Source organism: Chrysemys picta, chromosome 9 (genome assembly GCF_011386835.1).
Source record: "Chrysemys picta bellii isolate R12L10 chromosome 9, ASM1138683v2, whole genome shotgun sequence".
Taxonomy (NCBI): Eukaryota; Metazoa; Chordata; order Testudines; family Emydidae; genus Chrysemys; species Chrysemys picta.
Genome location: NC_088799.1, coordinates 58,047,937 through 58,073,536, shown reverse-complemented (window position 1 = coordinate 58,073,536; position 25,600 = coordinate 58,047,937). Strand labels below are relative to the sequence as shown.

The window sequence follows — 25,600 nt, the reverse complement described above, 5'->3', positions numbered from 1 at the left end:
TTTCACGTGAGTTCACCTCCCAACTTAAAGGGTGGGGGAGAGAAGACACCTTGCTTGTTCCTCCAGCCACTCACCACTTGCTCCAGCCCCTGGCTCTGGCTGCTGTTGTTTGTCGTGCCACCGCTCCATTGCCAATGGCCTGCACCATCACCTTCTGCTGCCACCTGCCACTGTGACCTCTGCAAGTCAGTCTCTTGAGGTTCCACCCAGCTCTCAGTGATTTCACCTCTCAGCTGGGAAACCTCACTGCTAGTACAGGCTGGGCCAGCAATGTCTTCTACAGAAACACTGTCTAGCAGCTGGTCTAAGCACTTATACCTGATTATCAGTGATTTCAGCTCTAGTGGTCACTTACAAAGACAAAATACTCTCTATGGAGCTTAATCAGCTCTATCTTTAAATGGTGGAGGGTTGGGGGGGAAGGTACATGTCAAATAGTGCCTGTGACTCTTAGGTGGAGCCCACGTTCCCAAGCAAAACACTTGTCCCCCACCCTATCTCTCTCTCTTTCTCTGTCCACTGGGATCTGGCATGCAACCCCCCCGTGCTTAGCAACTGCAGTTCAATTGTGGGTGACTAATTTGTAATGAAAGAGGTGCCAGAGCTTAAGCAAGTTTTTTACTTTCATAACGGATGTGGCAAGACCAGAGGTCCTGGGGCAATAAACTGCCAAGCCTAGAGATGCCAGGGCTCAACCCTGACAAGCCCTGGCACAAATTAAGCCCTGAGGGTGACCCCCTCAATCAGGACAGGCTAAGCACAGTTCTGCTGCCCTTTACTCAGACATAAGGATAACATTTCATTACCCCTGCAATCAACAGATTTAAAATTTTTGTTAAGGCTACTGTTAAAATTATATAATACACAGGTTGAGAAAAGAGTGTCTGTACATCTGGGTATAGTGCTTAGATTATCCACAAATACAAAGTTTGTTTAAAAACTCATAAGATACTGTGACATAGTTCCTCCTCTATCTTGGTGGATCCTGCGCTTATTGGTGGATTTTCTTGCCTCAGAGATTCACCATGTGGGTTGGGGAACAGCCCAGAGACCTTCCCCTCTAGAAGAACCCACAGTCCAGGTCAATTGGGAGGTTTGGGGGGAACCCGGGCCTGCCCTCGACTCCGGGTTCCAGCCCAGGGTCCTGTGGACTGCAGCTGTCTATAGTGCCTCCTGTAACAGCTGCATGACAACTACAACTCCCTGGGCTACTTCCCCATGGCCTCCTCCAAACACCTTCCTTATTTTCATCACAGGACCTTCCTCCTGGTGTCTGATAACGCTTATGCTCCTCAGTCCTCCAGCAGCACACCCTCTCACTCTCAGCTCCTTGCGCATCTTGCTCCCAGCTCCTCACACTTACACCACAAACTGAAGTGAGCTCCTTTTAAAACCCAGGTGCCCTGATTAGCCTGCCTTAATTGATTCTAGCAGCTTCTTCTTAATTGGCTCCAGATGTCCTAATTAGCCTGCCTGCCTTAACTGGTTCTAGCAGGTTCCTGATTACTCTAGTGCAGCCCCTGCTCTGGTCACTCAGGGAACAGAAAACTACTCATCCGGTGACCAGCATATTTGCCCTCTACCAGACTCCTGTACCCCACTGGTCTGGGTCTGTCACAATACATATAGTACATAATCTGCAATAACCTAAATTTAGATAAATTTAACAATACAGTTTAGATATTAGAATCCGAATACTTGGGTACATCACTTATACAGAAAGTTAGTTGTTGAAAGCAAATATAGGAATGAGTGTAAATTGTCCCTCAGTAATTGAGCATTTAGGATGGGTTGTCCCTTAGTAGATATAATCCATCAGAGAAGTATTTCTGTTACTTTCCAATTTTGCTTCTCATTGGCACTCCAGCTCATCTCTCCTGGTATTGCCGATGTCCAGTGATGTGTTTTATGGAGATGTCCCTCGATCACCTGATGGCATCCGACACCATGAGTTGCCGCATCAGCCAAGCGTAACGTTGCAGATTCTGCATTCTCGCAACACTCACTCATTACTGGGGCTCCATGTGCCCAGGGCTCCAACGATCAGCGTGCGTGTCTGCACCTGGTAACTCTTAGCTCTCAAGATGTCAGCCAGAGAGGCGTACTTCTCCACCTTTTGAGCTCAAGCCTCGTTGAAGGTTGGGGTCCTCTTCTCAAAGGGCACTGTGATGTCCATCATCATGATCTTCTTCTGGCCCTAGTTGGTGATGACGATGTCTGGTCACAGTTGGCTGTCGGACCTTCACGGCCACCTTCCTTACGGGTTGCAGGATGGTTCTGACTAGGCAATGTTGGATTGCATTATGTTACAGCTACCAGGCTCTGGAATGGGGCTTGCAGCTACACGGGACATGGGGTAGCATCTCTTTGGCATAGCTGCACTTCCTGCATCGCTTGTCCCAATTCCCATGGCAGATGGCTCCGTTCAGTGGCATGCAGTTGAGCCGGGCCCTGTGAATGAACCTCCAGTCGGCAAAGTGGGTGAAGCTGCCCCCGGGGAGGAAGTGATTGCTGGCGTCCCACTTGCACATCACCTTGAACGCCTTGCCCTGATCCGGCTTCTGTTTCAGGTTTTCCACGTACTGGCAGCAGTTGGCATCCTTCGAGGTCCTCTCCAGCATGGTTCTAGCTCTTGGAGTGATGATTGTGTGCTTTGCATTCTTTACCTGTGGCACCAGGATTCCCAGCTCCTGGCATTCCTCGCACCACGTCCAGTGACAGCCAATACAATTCTCCAGTCATTACTAAAGTGTTTTGTAATCCAACACCAGCCAAAATTGATCACTTGGGTAACACAACTCTGTCTGCTGGATACAGTCTGGTCCTGAAGCCTTTCCCCCTCCACGCTCCCCTCCGTTGGCTTATCACTAGCTGTCAGGAAAGAGCTTCTTCAGATCTTGCTTGCAAATCATAATTTGAAATTATTAGGTTGGCCAACATTGCCAAAATGAATGCCCAGACATTGTCATAAAAAACAACAGTTGTGTGAGGAAGCTAGTGTTCATACTTTGTAAACCTATTATGCTTTCTCGGGTACTAGTATTTTCTCATATACTGTATATCCTTTTAAAGTGTGTATTAATATTTCAATTTCAATTCAAATTTCCAATCAATGATTACATTGCCAACATTGCATGTAAGTAGTTGACCACTGGGGGGATGATGGGGAAATTCAGGGGAGGTGTAGGGAAATCCCTGGGTGGCCAAACCATGGCTCGCGAGGTGCATGTGGCTCTTTTACAGTTAAAGTGTGGCTTGCAGAGCCTCCTATCCCCCCTCCACCTCCCAGCCTTACGGGGAGAGGGGGAAAGAGCATGGAACCAGTGTTCCTTCAAATTTTTTCCATCCATGTGTGGAATGAATTTTGTTATGTGCAGCACCAATATCGAGGTAATATGCGGATGTGCGCCATCACCTCTGTGCTTTCATGGCAGCCCTTATCCCACCAAGAGCTCACAACGTCCTACTGCTAGTACCTAGCTGAGGCTTAGGGAAGGTCTGTCTTCAGGTGACATCTGCAGAACCTATCTGTTCATTCCTACAGCCTCCTTCCACAAGGATCAGTACATGCTTCGCAAACTATACATATAAATGCACCACTGAAATGCAGTCACCTCTTGGGAGGAAAGTCAGCAGACAGCTAGCCCAACAGCACAGAGTGCACTGTACAGTAGTTTGGAAAGATAAAGGGAATTTTGGATAGGAAGAATTTTTTCCTCTTATGCAAAAAGCTTGAGATATTTAATGTTTAGATGGCTTCATCTGTAAAGGTCTCATCTGAATGTAAAATATACTACCACAATATTAGAAATCAAAGTAACTGTTTCTTTTTAAATCAGGACACCAAGACTCAAAATAATTAAAAAAAACCCACTCAAATTCCCCTTACTACCATCTTCTTGTATTAACAGTACAAAGCACTTTAAAGTCCTATAGACTATTCAACCTTCATGTTGTTTATATTTTTACATTGGATCAGCTTGGACAATTAAAGTAGCACACTGAAGTTCACCTTTAGATTCTCATGCACACATACAATGTTCCAATGTCTGGGTTATTACAGTGAAACACATAGTTCTGTAAATTTACATAGCACTTTGCAAACAGATGGGCCCAGGCAAACTTTGGCGTGACATGAAGTTCTCCCACTTCTTTCTATTAGGCCACTCATATGAGTAACAGCTACATGAGTAACACTTTGCAGGATCAGGCCCCTAGATAAACCACATGTCCTCCTGCCCATTAAAAGCTTTGCAAACACTGCTAGGGGAGGCTTAAATCCACAACAGGGAATTGTTGTAATTGGAAATCAGACAAAAACAGTCACAAAAACATTTCCATTAGTCCTAGTTTTGGTAATTTCCTTTTAAAACACAAATCAAAAAGCCAACAATATTTAGTGATTTTCATTTATAAATCTCACAGTGTTTTACAGAGGAAGGTCAATATAATTATTCCCATCTGGAAAATGGGGAAACTGAGGCATGGTGTGGAGTGAGGGGGTGGTACAGAATAAAGCTCCCCAAGTCCCCATTACCACAACCCCACCTCAGCCCACTGCCCCCCCCCCACACACACACATTCTCTACGCTTACCTGTGTGTGCGCCTGCATGGCCAGAGCACGGCCCTTGATGGCCTCTTGTGCAGCCATGCGGGCACGCACCTTAGAGGGAACACAGCTTGGAACCTCTGCCTTGCAGCAGGGTGGTAGGATAGGGGTTTCTGCCAAGCAGGGATGCGGGGGGGGGTGTGTGTGTCTCAGGGCTTCAGCCCTGTGTGGCATACCTGCTGGGGCTTGGGGCTTCAGCAGGAGTGGGGCTGAAGCCTCAACCCCTGGCAGGTGTGCCCTGGATCTTGAACTTCTGAAGATTGTAGTATGCAGCTTGGCGAATCAGTAAGTTTGGCTACCCCTGACATAAACAATGGAGACTGCTTGACTCATATCATAGCAAAGAGTCTTTCCAGAAGCTGGAAGAAACTATAAAAGAGGGGAATTCAACACCTGGAAACACGTCTGGAGGAAAAGATTGAACTGGGGAGGTGGTTCCAGGCTGAAGGAGAGTCCCAGCCTGTGTATGGAAGATCTGTAACCTGCTTGTACTATCTATCAGGGTGAGACACTGCTTGATTCAAATCCTGTCTAGTTTATAGAACTCAGATTGCAATTTTATCTTATTTCTTAGGTAACCAACTTTGATCTGTATGCTTACTTCTTATAATCGCTTAAAATCTATCTTTCTGTAGTTAATAAATCTGTTTTATGTTTTACCTAAAACAATGTGTTTTGGCTGAAGTGCCATGGGAATCTGCTCAGGAACAAGAGCTGGTGCATTGTCCTCTCCACATTGAGGGAAGGGCGGACTGGGTTATAAACAACTTTGTACCTGAAAAGAGGCAACTAAGAGGGGATATTATAGAGGTCTATAAAATCTTGACTGGTGTGGAGAAAGTGAATAAGAAAGTATTATTTACTCCTTCACATAACATAAGAACACAGGTTCACCCAATGAAATTAACAGGCAGCTGGTTTAAAACAAACAAAAAGAAGTACTTTTTCACACAATGCACAGTCAACCTTTGGAACTTTTTGCAGGGGATGTTGTGAAGGCCAAAACTATAACAGGGTTCAAAACAGAACTAGATAAGTTCCTGGAGAATAGGTCCATTAATGGCTATTAGTCAGGTTAGACAGGGATGGAATACAATGCTCTGAGTGTCCCCAGCCTCTATTTGCCAGAAGCTGAGAGTGGACGACAGGGGATGGATCACACAATGAGTGCCTGTTCTCGTCATTCCCTCTGAAGTACCTGGCATTGGCCATTGTCAGAAGAGAGGATACTGGCCTAGATGGATCATTGGTCTGACCCAATTTGACCTTTCTTATGTTCTTATGTAAAAATTAATGATAGCATAATAATAAAAATGTTTAGTACAGAAACTCCCCAAGATAGCGACAATATGAGATAATGACCTTGGCAAATAATGCATTTTTAAAATCTTGGCCTAATAGGAAATGTATATTCATACAAGTTTTCAGTCACAAATCTAGCATTCTGGAGCAAAGTTACTAAAACTCAGTCCAACAAACAAATGCTCCTTTAATGTGTCCCTCCCTTTTCCCTCTACTGCACCCCACTCAGAGTTGTTCTCCTTGTTCAGTGAAGACCCAGAGAAGGCACCTTGCTTGTTCTTTCAGCCACTGACAACTCACTCTGGCCGCTGTTTTTCGTCATGCCACTGTTCACTCCACTGCTCCATCGCTGATGGCCTGTGCCATCAACTTCTGCTGCCACCTAGCACTGTGACCTCTGCGTGTTGGGCTCTTGTGGTTCCACCCAGCTCTCAGTGATTTCAGATCTCAGTGTGGGAACCTAACTTCTAGCGCAGGCTGGACAGTCTCTTTCACAGAAATACTGTCCCGCAGCAGGTGTCAGCACTTAGACCTGATTATACTGGTCTACAATTTTTGAGAAGTCGTCTGCTTCAGAGATAAAATGTGCTATTTATTATGTATTTTGATGTGCTGAATTCAAATATGACAATTAAAACAACTGATTGGCTACTGTTTCTAAGATATTTAAGTTTATACATTTTATGTCTATGTATATTGTGTAGATAGTAGAGTTTTAATCATAAATTGTAAACCTAGGTCTTTTCATGTGTTTATGGTTGCTTTACATGATAATATTTCACCTGTCCTGTTTATGTAACACTTTAAAAATCAGCAAAAGGGTTATATAAATAAAAATTTTTATGAAACAAAAGGCAAAAAACTATTATGTACATAGTTTAGTCCTATTCAGTGTCTACTCGGCGCTTCTTGGCTTGTCTCTTGTATTCATTAAATGGAGCATCTCTTGTCACTGTCCAGCAATAGTCTGCAAGCATTGATGGGCTCCATTTGCCCTGATAGCGTTTCTCCATTGTTGCAATGTCCTGGTGAAATCGCTCGCCGTGCTCGTCGCTCACTGCTCCGCAGTTCGGTGGAAAAAAATCTAGACAAGAGTGCAAAAAATGTACGTTTAGTGACATGTTGCAACCAAGGCTTTTGTATGCCTTGAGGAGGTTTTCCATCAACAACCTGTAGTTGTCTGCCTTGTTGTTTCCGAGAAAATTTATTGCCACTAACTGGAAGGCTTTCCATGCCGTCTTTTCCTTGCCACGCAGTGCATGGTCAAATGCATCATCTCAAAGAAGTTCACGAATCTGAGGACCAACAAAGACACCTTCCTTTATCTTAGCTTCACTTAACCTTGGAAATTTTCCACAGAGGTACTTGAAAGCTGCTTGTGTTTTGTCAATGGCCTTGACAAAGTTTTTCATCAGACCCAGCTTGATGTGTAAGGGTGGTAACAAAATCTTCCTTGATTCAACAATTGGTGGATGCTGAACACTTTTCCTCCCAGGCTCCAATGACTGTCAGAGTGGCCAATCTTTCTTGATGTAGTGGGAATCTCTTGCACGACTATCCCATTCGCAGAGAAAATAGCAGTACTTTATGTATCCAGTCTGTAGACCAAGCAAGAGAGCAACAACCTTCAAATCGCCAAAAAGCTGCCACTGATGTTGGTCATAGTTTATGCACCTCAAAAGTTGTTTCATGTAGTCATAGGTTTCCTTCATATGGACTGCATGACCAACTGGAATTGAGGGCAAAACATTGCCATTATGCAGTAAAACAGCTTTAAGACTCGTCTTCGATGAATCAATGAACAGTCTCCACTCATCTGGATCGTGAACGATGTTGAGGGCTGCCATCACACCATCGATGTTGTTGCAGGCTACAAGATCACCTTCCATGAAGAAGAATGGGACAAGATCCTTTTGACGGTCACGGAACATGGAAACCCTAACATCACCTGCCAGGAGATTCCACTGCTGTAGTTTGGAGCCCAACAGCTCTGCCTTACTCTTGGGTAGTTCCAAATCCCTGACAAGGTCATTCAGTTCACCTTGTGTTATGAGGTGTGGTTCAGAGGAGGAGGATGGGAGAAAATGTGGGTCTTGTGACATTGATGGTTCAGGACCAGAAGTTTCCTCCTTTTCCTCTTCCTCGTCCGACTTAAGTGAGAATGATTCTGGTGCATCAGGAACCGGCAGTCCTTCTCTGTGGGGTACTGGGCGTATAGCTGATGGAATGTTTGGATAATGCACAGTCCACTTTTTCTTCTTTGACACACCTTTCCCAACTGGAGGCACCATGCAGAAGTAACAATTGTTGGTATGATCTGCTGGCTCTCTCCAAATCATTGGCACTGCAAAAGGCATAGATTTCCTTTTCCTGTTCAACCACTGACGAAGATTTGTTGCACAAGTGTTGCAGCATATGTGTGGGGCCCACCTCTTGTCCTGATCTCCAATTTTGCAGCCAAAATAAAGGTGATAGGCTTTCTTAACCATAGTGGTTATACTGCGCTTTTGTGATGCAAAAGTCACTTCACCACAAACATAGCAGAAGTTATCTGCACTGTTCACACAAGTACGAGGCATCTCTGCTCACTTTGGCTAAACAGAAATGTGTCCCTTTGCAAAATCAAACACTGACAAATAAGAGAGCATGACACTGTATGATTTCTAGAGCTGATATAGGGCAATTTGTTCAGCAGAGTGATGTAAGCTTCGTTATGATTGCATCATCCGTGACTTCTAGGAATAAAATGATGCAATTCATATCATGTATGATGCAATACCAGCTTCAGATTGCATCATTCATTGTTTTGCCTAAAAAGCAAGTACTGTCCCAGTCATAGATTTATTCATAGATCCAGTCAAAGATGTAGTTTAGTCATTTCTGGTTTAAATTGAGATCCCTTCTCTTTATAACTCACTTATCCTCCGCCATTCCCAAGTCAAGGGTCGTATATACTGACCCAATAGCATATCTTGAAAACTAGAGCCAATCAACAATTTTAAGAATCATTTTCATTCTCAGTGACCCAGAATTAGTAAAGTTTGACTACATTTATTTCAGAAGCATTTTGGCTGTAGAGCAGTGTTATCAGCGATTTCAGCTGTAGTGGTTACATAAAAAAAACCAAAATACTCTCTATGGAGCATAATCAGCTAAATATTTAAATAGGGGAGAGGGGCAGGTCAAATAGTGCCTGTGACTCTTAGGCAGAGCCCACACCACCAAGCAAAACACCTGTCCCCCACCCTCTCTCTCTCTCTACTGGGATCTGGCATGCAAATCCCCTGCTTAGCGAGTGCAGTTCAGTTGAGGGTGACCAGTGCTTAATTTGTAATGAAAGAGGTGCCAGGGCTCAAGCAAGTTTTTTACATTCATCACTGCTGTAGCAAGATCAGAGGTCCTGGGGCTATGAACTGCAAAGCCTAGATGTGCCGGGGCTCAGACTTGGCAAAAATTAAGCAATGAAGGTGACCCCCTCAATCAAGTCAGGCAAAGTAAAGACCTTCTGCCCTTTACTCATACAATAAGTTTTACCACCCCCTGCATTCAGTACTAAAGTGATTTCTGACACACCACCAGCCAAAATTGATCACATGGGCAGCACAGTTCTATCTGCCGGATACCTAGGTACCTAGGATAACTAGATGTGTTCATGTAAATACATTCTGGTCCTGAACTCTCCCCCCACCCCACCCCCAATTCCTGGCTGATCACTAGCTGTCAGGGGAAAGCTTATTCAGACCTTGGTTGCAAATCATAATTTGAAATTATAAGTTTGGCCAACATCACCGAAATGAATGTGCCAACATTATGATAAAAAACAACAGCTGTGTGAGGAAGCTAGTCTTTGTTCATTCTTTTCAAACCTATTATGATTTTTCAGGTATGTATTTTATCATATGCTGAACATGCTTTTAAAGTGTGTATTAATGTTTTGATTTCAATTCAGATTTCGAACTGACTAAACTGGCAACACTGCGATGTAACTAGCTGACCACCGGGGGGAGGGGGAGGTGATGGAAAATCCGTGAGGTGGTGTGTGTGTAGGGAAATCCCTGGAGATGGTGTCTGCACATGAGAGAAGCAGAGATAGGAACAATGAGCAGTCACTGCACAGACCCAGAGGGATCATCAGCAGGTAGATCTCATCACAACAGACTGGTGTCCATTCAGAGAGTGGAACTGGACCAGGCTGTGACAAGGGTGTTCCCAAGATGTTACAGCAGGGTGCACTACAGTTGCATCAGCAGAAAAAAGGCCCCAATCTCATGAAGTGCTGAGCACCTCTTGCCAGGTTCAGAGTGTCCTCAACTCCCTTTGATATCAATGTACCTCAAAGCAGGTGCTCAGCAGCCAGCAGGATTGGGCCCTACATGCCAGTAAGTAGCTGCTACATTCAGCAGGCCCCAGCACTGTTAGGGTGGATTTTGCTATATGGGCCAGAACCTCCGCTGGTGTAAATCAGGTTAGCTGAGTTGAGCTAACTCTTTATTTCTGAGCACTAGTCAGCTATTAAGGTGACACCCCATCCAGCTCCACGCACTTGTTTTTAATCTTGTCAGTTTCACTGTAAAGAAAGCGGTTTCAATTCTGATCTTCGTGCGCAGCAGCCCTCCCACCCCCGTCCAGTGATCGGCAAGCTGCGGGTTACATTTTGGGTCTATCAAGCCACATCCCCTTGCAAAAACCTGAAGCAGCAGCAACCAATATAGATATGAGAGAGGAGGGCAGGCCAATGAAGGCAAGTGTCACTTTCAGGAAATTCTACCTCCACAAAAAGGTTGAAAGGGGACGAACAAAGAGCAGAAATCCCCATCACAGCAAGCAGGGGATCAGAGAGGAGCTGCTGAGGTAGGTGAAGCTGTCCCATCTTTTTCTGTCTTCACGGTGACTCTTGGGGTGAGCTGAGTCATTCTACGGTTTCTGTCAAGGGCTGGATTCTCTGAGGTTGGTTAATAGTCATGGATGGTCTTTTCTGCTATGATTTATTGAAACAGAATTTTCTCAGGTAGGTAGGGAGAAAAGTGTACCAGCTTAATAGAAACAGCTGGGGACAGATGCTTGTACTCATCACTTTGCACACATATATGGAACAGTGTACTCACACACTCATAAGATGGTCACAGTTATAAGTACATACTTATAAACAAGTCAGTTGATACACACACTTAGTCATATAATGATTACAGCTACACATACACACACACACAGAGGACAGTATATATTCTCACACACACATACAGACTCTCACCAGGCGTCACACACTTGTTGGTATACTGACACTCCCAGCCATACTGGTGCACGCATACTCACAGCCACATAGAATCGTAGGACTGGAAGGGACCTCAAGAGGTCATCTAGTCCAACCCCCTACACTCGTGGCAGGACTAAATATTATCTAGACCATCCAGACAGGTATTTGTCTAACCTGCTCTTAAAAATCTCCAATGATGGAGATTCAACAACCTCCCTTGGCTATTTATGCCAGTGCTTAACCACCCTGACAGGAAGTTTTTTCTAATGTCCAACCTAATCCTCCCTTGCTGCAATTTAAGCCCATTTCTTCTTGTCCTATCCTTAGAGGTTAACTACAGCAATTTTTCTCCCTCCTCCTTGCAACAGCTTTTTATGTACTTGAAAACTGTTATCATGTCCCCTCTCAGTCTTCTCTTTTCCAGACTAAACAAACTCAAATTTTCCAATCTTCCTTCATAGGTCATGTTTTCTAGACCTTTAATAATTTTTGTTGCGCTTCTCTGGATTTTCTCCAATTTGTCCACATCTTTCCTGAATGTATCACTCAGAACTGGACACAATACTCCAGCTGAGGCCTAATCAGTGCAGAGTAGAGCAGAAGAATTATTTCTCATGTCTTGCTTACAACACTCCTGCTAATACATCCCAGAATGCTGTTCACTTTTTTTTTTTGCAACAGTGTTACATTGTTGATTCATAGTTAGACTGTGATCCACTATAACAAGGAGTCTGGTGGCACCTTAAAGACGAACAGATTTATTTGGGCATAAGCTTTCATGGGTAAAAAAACACTTCTTCAGATGCATGGAGTGAAAATTACAGATGCAGGCATTATATACTGACACATGAAGAGAAGGGAGTACCTTACAAGTGGAGAACCAGTGTTGACAGGGCCAATTCAATCAGGGTAGATGTAGTCCACTCCCAGTAATTGATGAGGAGGTGTCAATTCCAGGGGAGGCAAAGCTGCTTTTGTAAGGAGCCAGCCACTCCCAATCCCTATTCAAGCCCGAATTAATGGTGTTAAATTTGCAAATCAATTTTAGTTCTGCAGTTTCTCTTTGAAGTCTATTTCTGAAGTTTTTTTTGTTCAAGTATGGCTACTTTTAAACCTGTTATAGAATGTCCAGGAAGATTGAAGTGTTCTCCTACTGGCTTTTGTATGTTACCATTCCTGATGTCCGATTTGTGTCCATTTATTCTTTTATGTAGAAACTGTTCGGTTTGGCCAATGTACATGGCAGAGGGGCATTGCTGGCACATGATGGCATATATAACATTAGTAAACGTGCAGGTGAATGAACCCCTGATGGTGTGGCTGATGTGGTTGGGTCCTCGGATGGTGTCGCTAGAGTAGATATGGGGACAGAGTAGGCAACGAGGTTTGGTACAGGGATTGGTTCCTGGGGTAGTGTTTCTGTGGTGTGGTGTGTAGTTGCTGGTGAGTATTTGCTTTGGGTGTATCTTAGGGCTTGGCTGTAGACAATGGATCGTGTGATGTGTCCTGGATGAAAGCTGGAGGCATGTAGGTAAGTATAGTGGTCAGTAGGTTTCTGGTATAGGGTGATGTTTATGTGACCATCACTTATTTGCACTGTAATGTTCAGGAAGTGGATCTCTTGTGTCAACTGAATTTGCTCCAATCTCTCAGAAAGAGACAAACACCTACAAGATCTTTATTAAGCATTCTTAAAACTACATTACCCACCTGGGGAAGTGAGGAAACAGATTGACAGAGCGAGACGGGTACTCAGAAGTCACCTACTACAGGACAGGCCTAACCAGGAAAATAACAGAACGCCACTGGCCATCACTTACAGTTCGCAGTTAAAACCTCTCCAGCACATCATCAATGATTTACAACCTATCCCTCACGCTCACAGACCTTGGGAGGCTGGCCAGTCCTCGCTTACAGACAGCCCCGCAACCTGAAGCAAATACTCACCAGCAACTACACACCACACCACAGAAACACTAACCCAGGAATCAGAGTAGCAGCCGTGTTAGTCTGTATCCGCAAAAAGAACAGGAGTACTTGTGGCACCTTAGAGACTAACAAATTTATTTGAGCATAAGCTAAATTGATTGTGTCTAATTTGCATATCAATTCGAGTTCAGCAGTTTCTCCTTGGAGTCTATTTTTGAAGCTTTTCTGTTGTAAAATAGCCACCTGCAGGTCTTTTTGAGTATTATGATTCTCCAACGAGAAACTGCTGAACTCGAATTGATATGCAAATTAGACACACTCAATTTAGGTTTGAATAAAGACTGGGAATGGCTCAGCCATTACAAACATTGAATCTATCTCCCCATGTAAGTACTCTCACACTTCTTATCAACCTGTCTGTACTGGACTATCTTGATTATCACTTCAAAAGTTTTTTTTCTCTTACTTAATTGGCCTCTCAGAGTTGGTAAGACAACTCCCACCTGTTCATGCTCTCTGTATGTGTGTGTATATATATCTCCTCAATATATGTTCCATTCTATGCATCTGAAGAAGTGGGATGTAGCCCACGAAAGCTTATGCTCAAATAAATTTGCTAGTCTCTAAGGTGCCACAAGTACTCCTGTTCTTTTTACTAACCCAGGAAACAATCCCTGTACCAAACCTCGTTGCCTACTCTGTCCCCATATCTACTCTAGCAACACCATCAGAGGACCCAACCACATCAGCCACACCATCAGGGGATCATTCACCTATACGTCTACTAATGTTATATATGCCATCATGTGCCAGCAATGCCCCTCTGCCATGTACATTGGCCAAACCGGACAGTCACTACATAAAAGAATAAATGGACACAAATCGGACATCAGGAATGGTAATATACAAAAGCCAGTAGGAGAACACTTCAATCTTCCTGGATATTCTATAACAGATTTAAAAGTAGCCATACTTGAACAAAAAAACTTCAAAAACAGACTTCAAAGAGAAACTGCAGAACTAAAATTGATTTGCAAATTTAACACCATTAATTTGGGCTTGAATAGGGATTGGGAGTGGCTGGCTCATTACAAAAGCAGCTTTGCCTCCCCTGGAATTGACACCTCCTCATCAATGATTGGGAGTGAACCACATCCACCCTGATTGAATTGGCCCTGTCAACACTGGTTCTCCACTTGTAAGGTACTCCCTTCTCTTCATGTGTCAGTATATAATGCCTGCATCTGTAATTTTCACTCCATGCATCTGAAGAAGTGTTTTTTTACCCATGAAAGCTTATGCCCAAATAAATCTGTTCGTCTTTAAGGTGCCACCAGACTCCTTGTTGTTTCTGCAGATACAGACTAACACGGCTACCCCCGATACTTGATCCACTCTGACTCCCGAATCCCTTTCCAGAGTACTCCTTCCTAGGCAGTCATTACTCATTTCCCATTTTGTATGTGTGCAACTGATTGCTCCTGCACATTGCATTTGCCTAGTGATCTGCACAAGGACGCCTGTCCTCTGTGACACACTGGCCCGGGTTCCACATCCACCCAGTGCAGCAGGACAGAAACTCTGTGACTGATTCAAATGATCTAAGCGTCTGAGGTTTTAAACAAATTAAACATGACAGCAGGGAATCCAGTCAGCACTGTGTCCCTCACGCTATTTCACAGTAATGTCATTGTCTAGGCTGGTTTCTCCCCCCCACCCCCTGTTTTCTTTGTGTTGGAGATGGGTGTGTTGATAACTGTGTTGCAGAAGATGCTGGGGGGGGGGGGGGGGGGGAGGGCAGGGTTGGAGGTTTTAGCTCCTCGGAAGGTGGAGGAGGTTGTTAGGGCCTTGTGTGGGGGTGTGACCTTCCCCAAGGCTTTGACATCTGGGAGAGGATGCATATTTTCCCCTCCCCCTTGTAATTTCAGCTGGAGCTGACTTGACACTTGGCAGGGAGAGGTTGGACTCTTGAGTTCCCTACTTCTGCAGCCTGTGTCAGCAGCTAGTGAGCCAGCATGCCCCAGCATTCGCCACTCTATACAGCAGCCACAGATAAACACATTCCTGGAAAGTTTCTGCTAAAACACTCAGCAGTGAAATAGCAAACACTAGCAAGGCTGTTGTCGTCCAGCTTCTGTGTCAACACCCCATTGGGATGAATGGAGCACTCCCTACACTGCAGAGCTAGTGGGGCAGCTGTCTGGCTGCAGGCTCAGGGAGATGTCACACACTGGTTCACAGCTAGCTCCTGTTTTGAAAATTTTCCTCATAACTCTAAGGGTCAGAAATTTACGTCTTTTAAATTAAAGCTCAGACTCTGTGGAGTACAATTCATGGGCAGCTGAATTTCACAGCCATGAAATCTCAGAATATATAGGCCCCTCCCCATACACATGCATACAGACAGGCTCAGGTTTATAAGCATGCTTACATCTGCAATGCATGTACGTTTACACACATCTGAACACACACCAATTCTATAAGAGCATGTGCAGATACACACCAACCTGTACACTCTCCTGTTTGCATTCCTTTGCACATGTGCTCCCTTTCAGAGGAGGGGTGACCCTCTGCATTGCATCCCTTAGCAAGTGAGCTCAGTTTTATTTTCCCACCCAAGGGTTCACATGTCCAGGTCTGAACAGTATCTGAGAGTGGAGACCCTCTGAAAAATTCTCTGGCGTAGTGCAGCTGTCAGCCCTGAGGACCCATCACCCAGCATGAGCCCAACCAGCGCTGCCAACCTTGGTGCTCTGAGAAAGAGAGACAGACAGACTGATGCATGAATAGCAAGCAGTAAGCTCAGTGCTATACATCATCCTTTTGTGTAGCTTCCTTCGTACTGTTTATTCTCTCTGGGGCACCTGACACTGGCCACTGTCAGAAGACAGGATACTGGGCTAGATGGATCTTTGGTCTGACCCAGTAGGGCCATTCTTATGTTCTTTATGTTCAAAGAGTGTCTCAGAGTAAAACAGTGCTTCAAAGACACTGCAGTGTGAATACACGGGTCTCCCCATCACACGCCAGTGGCCATGGCAAAGAGAGTACAGGAAGCACAGGTCAGAGAGGAAGGTGGTGTTTAAATTGGAGGTGAGAGCTGAACTAAGAGGAGTCCTAGGAGATAGAAAGACACATGGAGGCTGTTCCTGATGTCAGGATTTGCGGAGGAGAAGGTTCTTGGCACAGTAACAGACAGATAGTACTAGATGAAGGGAGCTGAGTGGCAGGGTCTGTATGAGGCAGGCTTGAACCAATACATGGAGAGTTTTACAATGAAAAGGTTTGATGTTCAGGGTAATGCACAAAGGGCTGAACTTCAGATTCCCCCTTGATAAAACAGGGATAACAACCCTTCCATTCTCTCACCCTTTGTCTGTCTGACCTACATAGATTGCAGATGTTCTGGGGCAGGGATTCTCTCACCTTGTGTTTGCACAGTGCTTAGTGCAGTGAGTCCCATGCTAGCTGGGGCTTCTAGCCATTGCTAACATACAAATAATGAATGCTGTCTTGCACTCAGAGTCACCAGCTGGGGAATGCAAGTTGAGTGGTGGAGGGATAACAATGCTCGCAGCTAACCAATCTGTGCAATCTGGATGCAAATACTGTGACACCTGCTTGATTTGCTGCTCTCCTTGATGGTGCCTCTTAGTCCCAACGATCTACTTCTTTATCTTCATCCTCACCAGGAGCACAAATGGGCATTCGGAGAGGAGTGGGCCCACAGAGGTTAAATGAGAGGTGCTGCAGAGAGGAGAATAGAGAATAACGATACTGAGTTGCGGTTTCCAAGGTGAGGCAAGGAGAATGGTACTGGAGTGTAGCAGCCCTGGGATTGTAACACTGTAAAACTCTAGAGGTCTTGACCCAGCCTCCTGCAGCGAGACAGTCTCACGTCTATTAATAAGGTCTTAGTCTGCATCATGAATTCATAGGCACTGAACTGATGGGGCTCTAAAAAAAGAACAGGAGTACTTGTGGCACCTTAGAGACTAACAAATTTATTTGAGCATAAGCTTTCGTGGACTACAGCCCACTTCTTCGGATGCATATAGAGTGATGGGGCTCTGTGTATGACCCTCATGTAGGCTGTCCCCAATTTATGAGCCTCAAAAAGATGCTGCTTTATCATTGGTTCTTCTACCTGAGAAGCATGGGATACACATCGTTTCTGCTGAGTAAATCTCACCTCCAAAATAAGAACAAAGGACTTGCCAGAGTGGATCGGACCTCAAGTCCAGTATCCAATCTGGGACAGCAGCCTGCACTACAGAGCAAGAGCAAAAGGGGTCAAAAGGCCCCCTCTTTGTCACCTAGAGGCAGGACTCAGAATACCCAGAAGTGGCCAATCTGCTGAGGAGGACAGGGCCTTCCCCACAGGCACTTCAGTGTAACCAATCCACTGAGCAGTGTGGTGTGTGGCTCGCTCTGGGAGAGAGGGTGTGAGTCTGTCACAGCAGCAGCTGCATGCAGGGGCTGGCTCTTTAGCTCAAGCTGTATAGACTCGTGCTTCTGGCCCTACAGGTCCTTGGCTCAGTGCCTAGTGTGCTGGCTTCACCAATGACGTTCGGTTTCTAATGCCACAGTGCACCCAGATACCACAGTGATGGGCACTTAAGTATGGGGAATGAATAACTATACACCGCTCACCCCGTAAGTGAATGAACACCTAATAAGTTTGTGGATTCATACAACCGCACATTCCCTTGTCTTTCCAGACCCCTGGAGTGCAGATGATGGGCTCCTGGAGTACTCTTTTTCCTGCCACTGAGTTCACACAGCCTCAGACAAACAGCTCCGTTTGTGAGATCCAAGATGGCTTCCTTGCAGTGACCCTCCCTGTGTTGTACTCCCTCATCTTCATCATCAGCCTGCTCAGCAACATGCTGGCCCTCTGGGTGTTCTGGCGCCACACGCAGAGGAAGACCTCCATCACAGTGTACATGAGGAACCTGGCTTTGTCGGACCTCCTGCTTTCCCTCTGCCTACCCTTCCGGGTGGCCTATCAAAACCAGAGTGGCCCTTTGATCCTCTGCACGGTAGTTGGTGCTTTCTTCTACCTCAACATGTACGTCAGCATCATGTTCCTCAGCCTGATCAGCCTGGACCGCTACCTGAAGATCATTCGGCCACTCCAGCAGTTTAAAATCCACACCCTGCCTTGCAGCACAGTAGCTGCGAGGGTGGTTTGGCTGACCTATGCCATTTTCACACTGCCTTTCTTTTTCGAGACTAGGGAAAAAAGACCTTGTGCCAACAAGTGCTTCCACTTCAGGAGCAAACGCCCACTGGGGGCAGCCCTCAACATGATCGCCGTGGCTACCTTCTTCATTCACCTGCTGCTCTTCCTCTATTTTTACGGCAAGATATCTGCCAAGCTCCATGAAGTCTCCTCAGGGAAAGTTCAGCAGCAGAGCAGAAGGACAAGCAGCAGGGCCATCACAAAGACCTTTGTGGTCCTCGTCATCTTCACTGTGTGCTTTGTCCCCTATCACTTTGTCCGTGTGCCATACATTCTGGCTCAGCTGGATGTCATCTCCAGCACGCAGTGGAAGCAGGCTCTCCACCTCACCAATGAGCTTGTTCTGTGCATCTCGGCTCTCAACAGCTGCCTGGACCCTGTGATTTTCTTTTTCTTGTCCAGCAGCTTCAGGAAAGCAGTATTATGCGCCATCCAAGGCAAGCTGAAGAGAGCTCTTCTGAGGAATCAGGGGGCTCTAAACCACAGTAAATCCATCACAGAACCAGGGCTGGATTAAAGAATTCTGAGGCCCTGGGCACTGGGAAGCTTGGCCTGCCCACATCTTCCTTAAACTAGACAGAGCACGTGATCTGCAGTCTGTAAATAGGAGAACAGCTCCCATTACCATTACTTAAAATAAAAACAAAACACACACAAACCAACCAACGCTTAGCTCAGCCAGCCCAGAGCAGTGAACCACACAAACATGGGGGCTTGCTCCTTAAGGGCTGGAGGTTTGGGGTCAGCCAGCCCTGATTACTGAAGGAACTGCTCCATCCCATCTGTGCCATGTTAACAGCCTGGACGGGACCTGCTGGAGGACAGCAGGAAGCTGAAGAGAAGGGAAAGTCCAGGGGGCTGTGGTAGAGACATCAGGGAAAACCCTGACCAGGAGGTGGAACTCCAGGCAGGTAAAGCCTGGGAGTGACTGGTGACTTGGTGCCTAGCTCCTGGGAGGAGGGCTGGGGACTTCCTACCCAAGGGGAGAGAGACAATGCATGGAGGTTGGGGCCTGGAGACTTTGAATTGGGCCCCAGCTCTGAGGACTCTCTACCAAGGGGACAGGGGGAAGAGACTGAACTGGCAGGAGGGTTAGTTTGTGCAAAGACTAAATAAACTGGATCCCAGAAGGCGAGTGTTTTAATCACCTTTCGGACTATGATGGTGGAGTAACTGAACAACCAAGAGGGGACACAGAGGCAGGGTGCTGCTGAGTGGCCTCTGGCCACAAAGGGGTGCTCCAGAGGTGGCTGCCCTGTTACAGTGGTTATGGCAGATGTCTCAGGGGTGGGGGTTGGAGGAGTTTAGCTGCCAGGCCAGTGCCACAATACCACCCATTCACATTTGGCCTGGCTGGTCCCTGTCATGCTGGAGGTTTTGGTGTTGTTGACTGGGGCTGGCAGAGGGAAGGTTTGGGTTGCTTGGGTTTTTCCCCCAAGCCTGAGCACATCATAAGGTTGACCTAACTTCCAGGGCAGCCACAGCTAGGTCAACGGAAGGTGAACTACAGCGATGGAAAGGCAGTTCTGTGGATGTAGGAAGTGCTGATACCACAGAGCCATATTTATGCTGCTACAGTGTAGACAGGGCCAGAGACTTACTAGGAAGACTGGGAAAGAAATTATAACTATTTTATCGCTTCTTACACTGCAGCCCTCTAGGCTAGAGCTGTTCAAGAGAGCAAATGCAAGAGAGGACTAACTGAGTCCCCTTGAGCTGGGGGAGGAGAGTGCAGAAGAGAGCAAGGCTGCAGTTCTTGCAAAGTCTTGCTGTGTTCATGAGCATATTCCTCAGAGCGCAGAAGGACTAGAGGCATTTGAGAGAGCATGCTGGCATGGGCCTTTCCCCTCCTCAGGCTCCCTGGACCCCTGCTATGAGGATTCTGAGAAGAGAAGGAAAAGATGTGACTTCTAGGCCACAAGAACACCATCCCACCGTACGTCAAGGGGAAATAGATGGGTCAGTGATCTGACTTGTATAGACATCACATCCCACTCAGATGGAAATTCAGCAAGAGCAGGAGGTGCAGCAGGAACTGAGTGACACTTGGGCAGTGGGTGAACACATCCAATATATTGGGGGGAAGGAGGAGGTTGGGAAGATTGGCAGGCCAGGGAACAGTGCAAACGCTGTAATCTGAAATAAAGACAAGTTGAGTCCTCTCTCTCTGGTGCCAGTGTCTGTTACACCAGGTTAACCTCCCATTTCTGTACAGCTCCTGCCAAGAACTAAGCAGGTGGCCACAAACGTCTCACATTTCCTATTGTCAGTTGCATGCACCGATTCCATTCCCTGCCAACGTATCCCTGGAGTTAGCATTTGGCCAACTGAATAGGAAGCTCACAGCCGCCAGGGTACTAGCAGAAGTGTTCAGGCTATGACAAGAGCATGGGCTTCTGATCCTGTAATATGTTGCAACAGGGAAGAGCTTGTGGTTTAAGTTCTCAAAACCAAGACAAGCTCAGACTCTGATGCCCCATGCACTATTTACAATATTGGTCTTTAAAGGTGACCTGCAAAGGAAAAGCAAAATCAGAATCAGCAAAATTGTTGGCTTTTTTATGAGAAGTAAGAAAGGCCCAAGGTTCCCTCACCCTGCAAAAGAACAGGATATTGTTCTACCTCTTTTATTTTTATTTATTTATTTATTTTAAAAACTACATTAGAAATTCAGGTCTAGTCTGGTCTGTTTTTCCAAAAAGCTTCTACCACACTGCCTAGCACTTCTTTGGCCCACGGAGCCCCACTTCTCCTCTTCAGGTCATAAGAGGGAGTGTGGTCTAGCAATGAAAGCAGAGACTAGGAGTTTTGGGTTGTATTTCTGGCTCTGCCACAGATGTGCTACATGACCTCGAGCATATCCCTTAGCCTGTGTGTTAGTTTCCCACAGATAATAATTACCTACAGCGGAGGGATGGGTGGAACTTAGCATATTAATGTAGCACAACAAGGTAAGAATTGCCACATTGGGTTATACCATCAGCCCAGGATACTGAGTTCAGGACCAGGTTCACAGGGACATGTTAGAAATGCAGCACCTGGCCTGGATTTTTGTGTCCCTGTGGAATGGCCTTCTGCCTAGATTGACAGTACTTGCTTGAAAACCCTTGTGAACACAGAGGTGGAAGGACTGGCGTGTATCTATTGCGGGTGTTGGGATGGCTGGGACAACTGAAGATCTGCTCCCTCAACCAAGGGGAGGAACCACTGATTGAATTCTGGGGACAACCAAGGGAAAACCAGGGTCAGAGGACAAAAAATCAGGGATCCAGCCAGGGACGCTGAGCAGAGAACCCCTGACAGTGCCCAACGCTCCTCCCAGGTGGCTAAGGAGTCAGTGGAACTCTGCTCACAGGTGTGATTTGATGAGGGACCAGAAATAGAGCCCCACCCATCCACCTGCTTCCTGCTTGAGCGATGGTTGGCGCCAGGAGAAGGTCAATGAGGAGGTCTTATGACTTTGTGGGGCCACACGTAGGTGTGCTAGGATCAACAGGGGAGGGGAAAAGTGCTGGAAGAGGGGCTGCAGCCTGACACACCCTAGGGTGTGCCAGGGTCTCCCCCTTGGCGCAGAAGGTATGGGTGTCAGAGTCCATGAATCATGTCAAGTATGCATCTGTGTTCACCAACCAATATCCCCAGCGGGCCGTGGAACCAGAGTGGTGCACAGATTGGCCCACTGGGGTTCCTGGCCCTGGGTAGGTGGCAGCAGGGCCTGCGATTTGGGGTCAGGGCAGGAGACGAGGGCAAGGAAGTGGATGGCATGAAGTCAAGCATATGTAGATGTTCTCAGGGCATGGTTCAGAGGTGGCCTAGCTGGTATTGTGTTGGGGGCAGCTGGGAGAGCTTTCATAGCAGGGGGCCCAGTGACAAGCTCTAAGGGGCCTGAGGTGAGGAGAGGGTGGGGAGCATCCTCCTGCAGGACCCATTTGGGATAAGCAAGAGCAGTGGGGGTCAAGGCTGCCCTCACCTCTAGGAGCACACAACTGGGGAAAAGTAGAATGGGCAACCCCATGCACTGGCTGAACACTGTGGGGTCCACCCAAGCCCTCCAACTGTAGTCCAGGAGGTCTCCAATATCTCACAGAGATGAGAGCGGGGCCCGGCTCTGCTTCTACCTCTGGGCACACACAGGGAAGTGAGAGCAGGACCTAGAGGCAGTGCTGGAGCAGCAACCAGGCACATGGGATTGGGCCTGTTGCCTGGGAGCAGATGATAACAGCTCCACCTTCCAACCGCTGTGGGTCCTATACTGCACGTATGCCAGCCACCAGGGTGGGGCACCAGCACCTGGGCAGGGGGCAAAAAGACCTTGGCGCACAGGTCCCCACTGCCAAGCAACTGCTTGAATCATAGAAGATTAGGGTTGGAAGAGAACTCAGGAGGTCATCTAGTCCAATCCCCTGCTCAAAGCAGGGCCAACACCAACTAAATCATCCCAGCCAGGGCTTTTCAAGCCGGGCCTTAAAAACTCTAAGGATGGAGATTCCACCACCTTCCTAGGTAACCCACTTCAGTGCTTCACCACCCGCCTAGTGAAATAGTGTTTCCTAATATCCAACCTAGACCTCCCCCACTGTAATTTGAGACCATTGCTTCTTGTTCTGTCATCTGCCACCACTGAGAACAGCCTAGCTCCATCCTCTTGGAACCACCCTTTGGGTAGTTGAAGGTTGCTATCAAATCCTCCCTCACTCTTCTCTTCTGCAGACTAAATAACCCCAGTTCCCTCAGCCTCTCCTCGTAAGTCATGTACCCTAGCCCCCTAATCATTTTTGTTGCCCTCTGCTGGACTCTCTCCACTTTGTCCACATCCCTTCTGTAGTGGGGGGACCAAAACTGAACACAATACTCCAGGTGTGGCCTCATCAGTGCCGAATAGAGGGGAATAATCACTTCCATCGATCTGCTGGCAGTGCTCCTACTAATGCAGCCCAATATGCCGTTAGCCTTCTTGTTCCAGAAAGTGACTAATGATGGAGGAAGTGCAGGTGCAGTGATGGCTCCAATAGGATTTTCTAAATGAAGAGAGGACTAAATTTTCTCTTGTGAGAGCATTTGGGACAGGTGAGTGTCAGGTCACCTTAATGTTGGTACTGGGGAATGCTGCAGGTCAAGAGGAGACCTTGACTTGTAGCCTCTCATGCCCAGCTCCAGGCTTCTGACCTGACAGAAGTTAAAGATGCCCCAGGATCAAGAGAGAACAGGGACCCAAAACCCCAGGGATAAAAAAACAGGCTCTCCCTTTATAGGTTAGCACTAGGCACACTCCAAACCCCAATCCCTCCAAGCTTCCCTGTAGCATCCCACCCCTGCTTCTGTGGACACTCTCAGAATTACCAGACCTGCTGTTCTCCAAGGAACCATACACTACAGCTTACTGACTACACCCTGCAGCACAGCTTTGGCTTAACACGCAGCACTTAGATATGTTTATAGCAAACCTAAGAAGTTTATTTAACAAAGGAGAGAGGTTGGAGAAGCAGCAAGCAGAATTAGTAGACAAATGGTTACATATAAAATAAAATCATATGCTTTCTAGGGCCTAAATGTAATTAGAAAGTTCTCCTCCGGTAGAAAGAAGCCCATCTCACCTAAAGTTCTTCCCAGTGGTTTCAGCCAAGCCTGGCTGAGATTTCTTTCCCTGAAGCAAACCCACTGGCAGTTTCCCTTCTCCCCTTGGCATCTGTCTGCTGCACCCAGAGAGTTCCAAAAGGTCTTTGTCTTTACTTGTAAACAGGATGCCCCTGCTGGTTTTGTTTCTTTCTGACCCCTCCCCAACCAATCCACTGATTAGCATTTTGTTCAGACTACAAGTGAGCATCCATTGTGAACCTCTGATACTCATGCAGGTGACCAGCCCAAGTGAGAAGCGTCTCTTGGCCCATGCTGGGCAGGAATATGAGTCACCTTTTGGTAACCTGCCTTAGCTCTCAGACCTAGAGACCATCATCAGTATATATACACATGTAATTCCTCACAGATTTCCCATACATACATCTTGCAATGCTTATGATAGCCAGTGTGACACAGGTGCTCAGAGATCTTGCACGGCATTCTGTGGCAGACTAGTATGTAGGTAATAGACCCCAGGGATCCCTATAACCCTTATGTCCCCCTATGCCCTCAGGCTGGCCAGCTGGCACAAAAGGCCCTGGATCACAAGCTCCTTGGCAGACCAGGCCCTGTTATCACCAGAATATGAAGCTGGAGACACATGGGCCTTTGGCCAGCTCCTCATCTAATTCTCTTGCAGGGGCAGAGTGATATACCCACACTCACACTGGATAGTACCTATGTCACAGTCCCCAATGTAACTGCACCTCAGACCCCTTCATGGCCTGTTGAAGGGCACCCTATGTAAGCCTCAGACCTCTAGCCGTCACCTTTCTTGGGATAGTCTCAATTCTCTCTCTCTCCAGACTGGGGATTTAGGCTGCAGATTCTTGCAATCCACGGTGATGCTTTCAGCAGGACGGACTTCAGTTCAGCTCCTGTCATCCTGTTCTCGTGTGTGTGTGTGTGTGTGTGTGTGTGTGTGTGTGTGTGTGTGTGTGGGGGGGGGGGGGGGGGGGGGGGGGGAGAGGCACCAGTCAGCTAAGCAAAGTACTATGTATTCAGAACAAAAGAACTGCAGAGAAATCACATCAGTAATACAATCAATTGCTTCTATGCAGGACTAACTTACTAGGCAGTCACCCATCCTCCCCATGGAGACACTGAAAGGACTAAAGTACTTCAGGCACCCTCTCTTGGTCAGTCTCATGTCAGGTCTTGGACTGAAGTGTGAGTGACTCTCCTCAGGGCTGATATTTTTGAACCCTTTCAAGTCCATTGTCTGGAAAGACCTTTGAACCAAATTGCATCAGTCTGGGTGCTGTTTCCCCTGGGTGTGCATTTAAAAAGATGCATCTGCATTGTTTCAGTACTGGGATTTGCATTATAACCCCCCCAAGTGACTTCAGTTCCTGCAGGAAGCATCCCCCATTGAGCCAGGAATACAATCCCTAGCCAGCCCATAACCATACCTATTAACCTTTATGAATTTGATACAACAATCTGAATATTCCAGGCATCCATAGTACATCACATCTCAAGGAATAATCAAGACTATTATATTGCTTCCAAAGCATTGCATGTGTCACACCTTATATTAACTTCAATGGGACTACTTGTAGAGTAGGTACTACTCCATGAAAAGATATCACAACCTGGCATCTTTACTTTGTCTCAGGCAAAGAGAGGAAAATTACCCCCTCC

The 25,600-nt window shown here is 46.5% G+C and overlaps 2 protein-coding genes across 4 annotated transcripts in view; one reads left to right on the top strand and one right to left on the bottom strand.

Annotated features, from left to right (window-relative positions):
- The window catches only part of TMLHE (trimethyllysine hydroxylase, epsilon), a 75,396-nt gene that overhangs the window by 8,852 nt on the left and 40,944 nt on the right, over positions 1–25,600 (bottom strand). The gene's annotated exons all lie outside the window — the stretch shown is intronic.
- On the top strand, positions 17,821–18,981 carry LOC101936747 (probable G-protein coupled receptor 34). Its single transcript, XM_005301318.3, has one exon. It carries the CDS (start codon positions 17,832–17,834, stop codon positions 18,855–18,857), a length of 1,026 nt encoding a protein of 341 aa, XP_005301375.3. The 5' UTR covers positions 17,821–17,831; the 3' UTR covers positions 18,858–18,981.

Excerpts from the sequence above, each read along its gene's own strand:
- LOC101936747 (XM_005301318.3), top strand. The coding sequence starts at position 17,832 with ATGATGGGCTCCTGGAGTACTCTTTTTCCTGCCACTGAGTTCACACAG.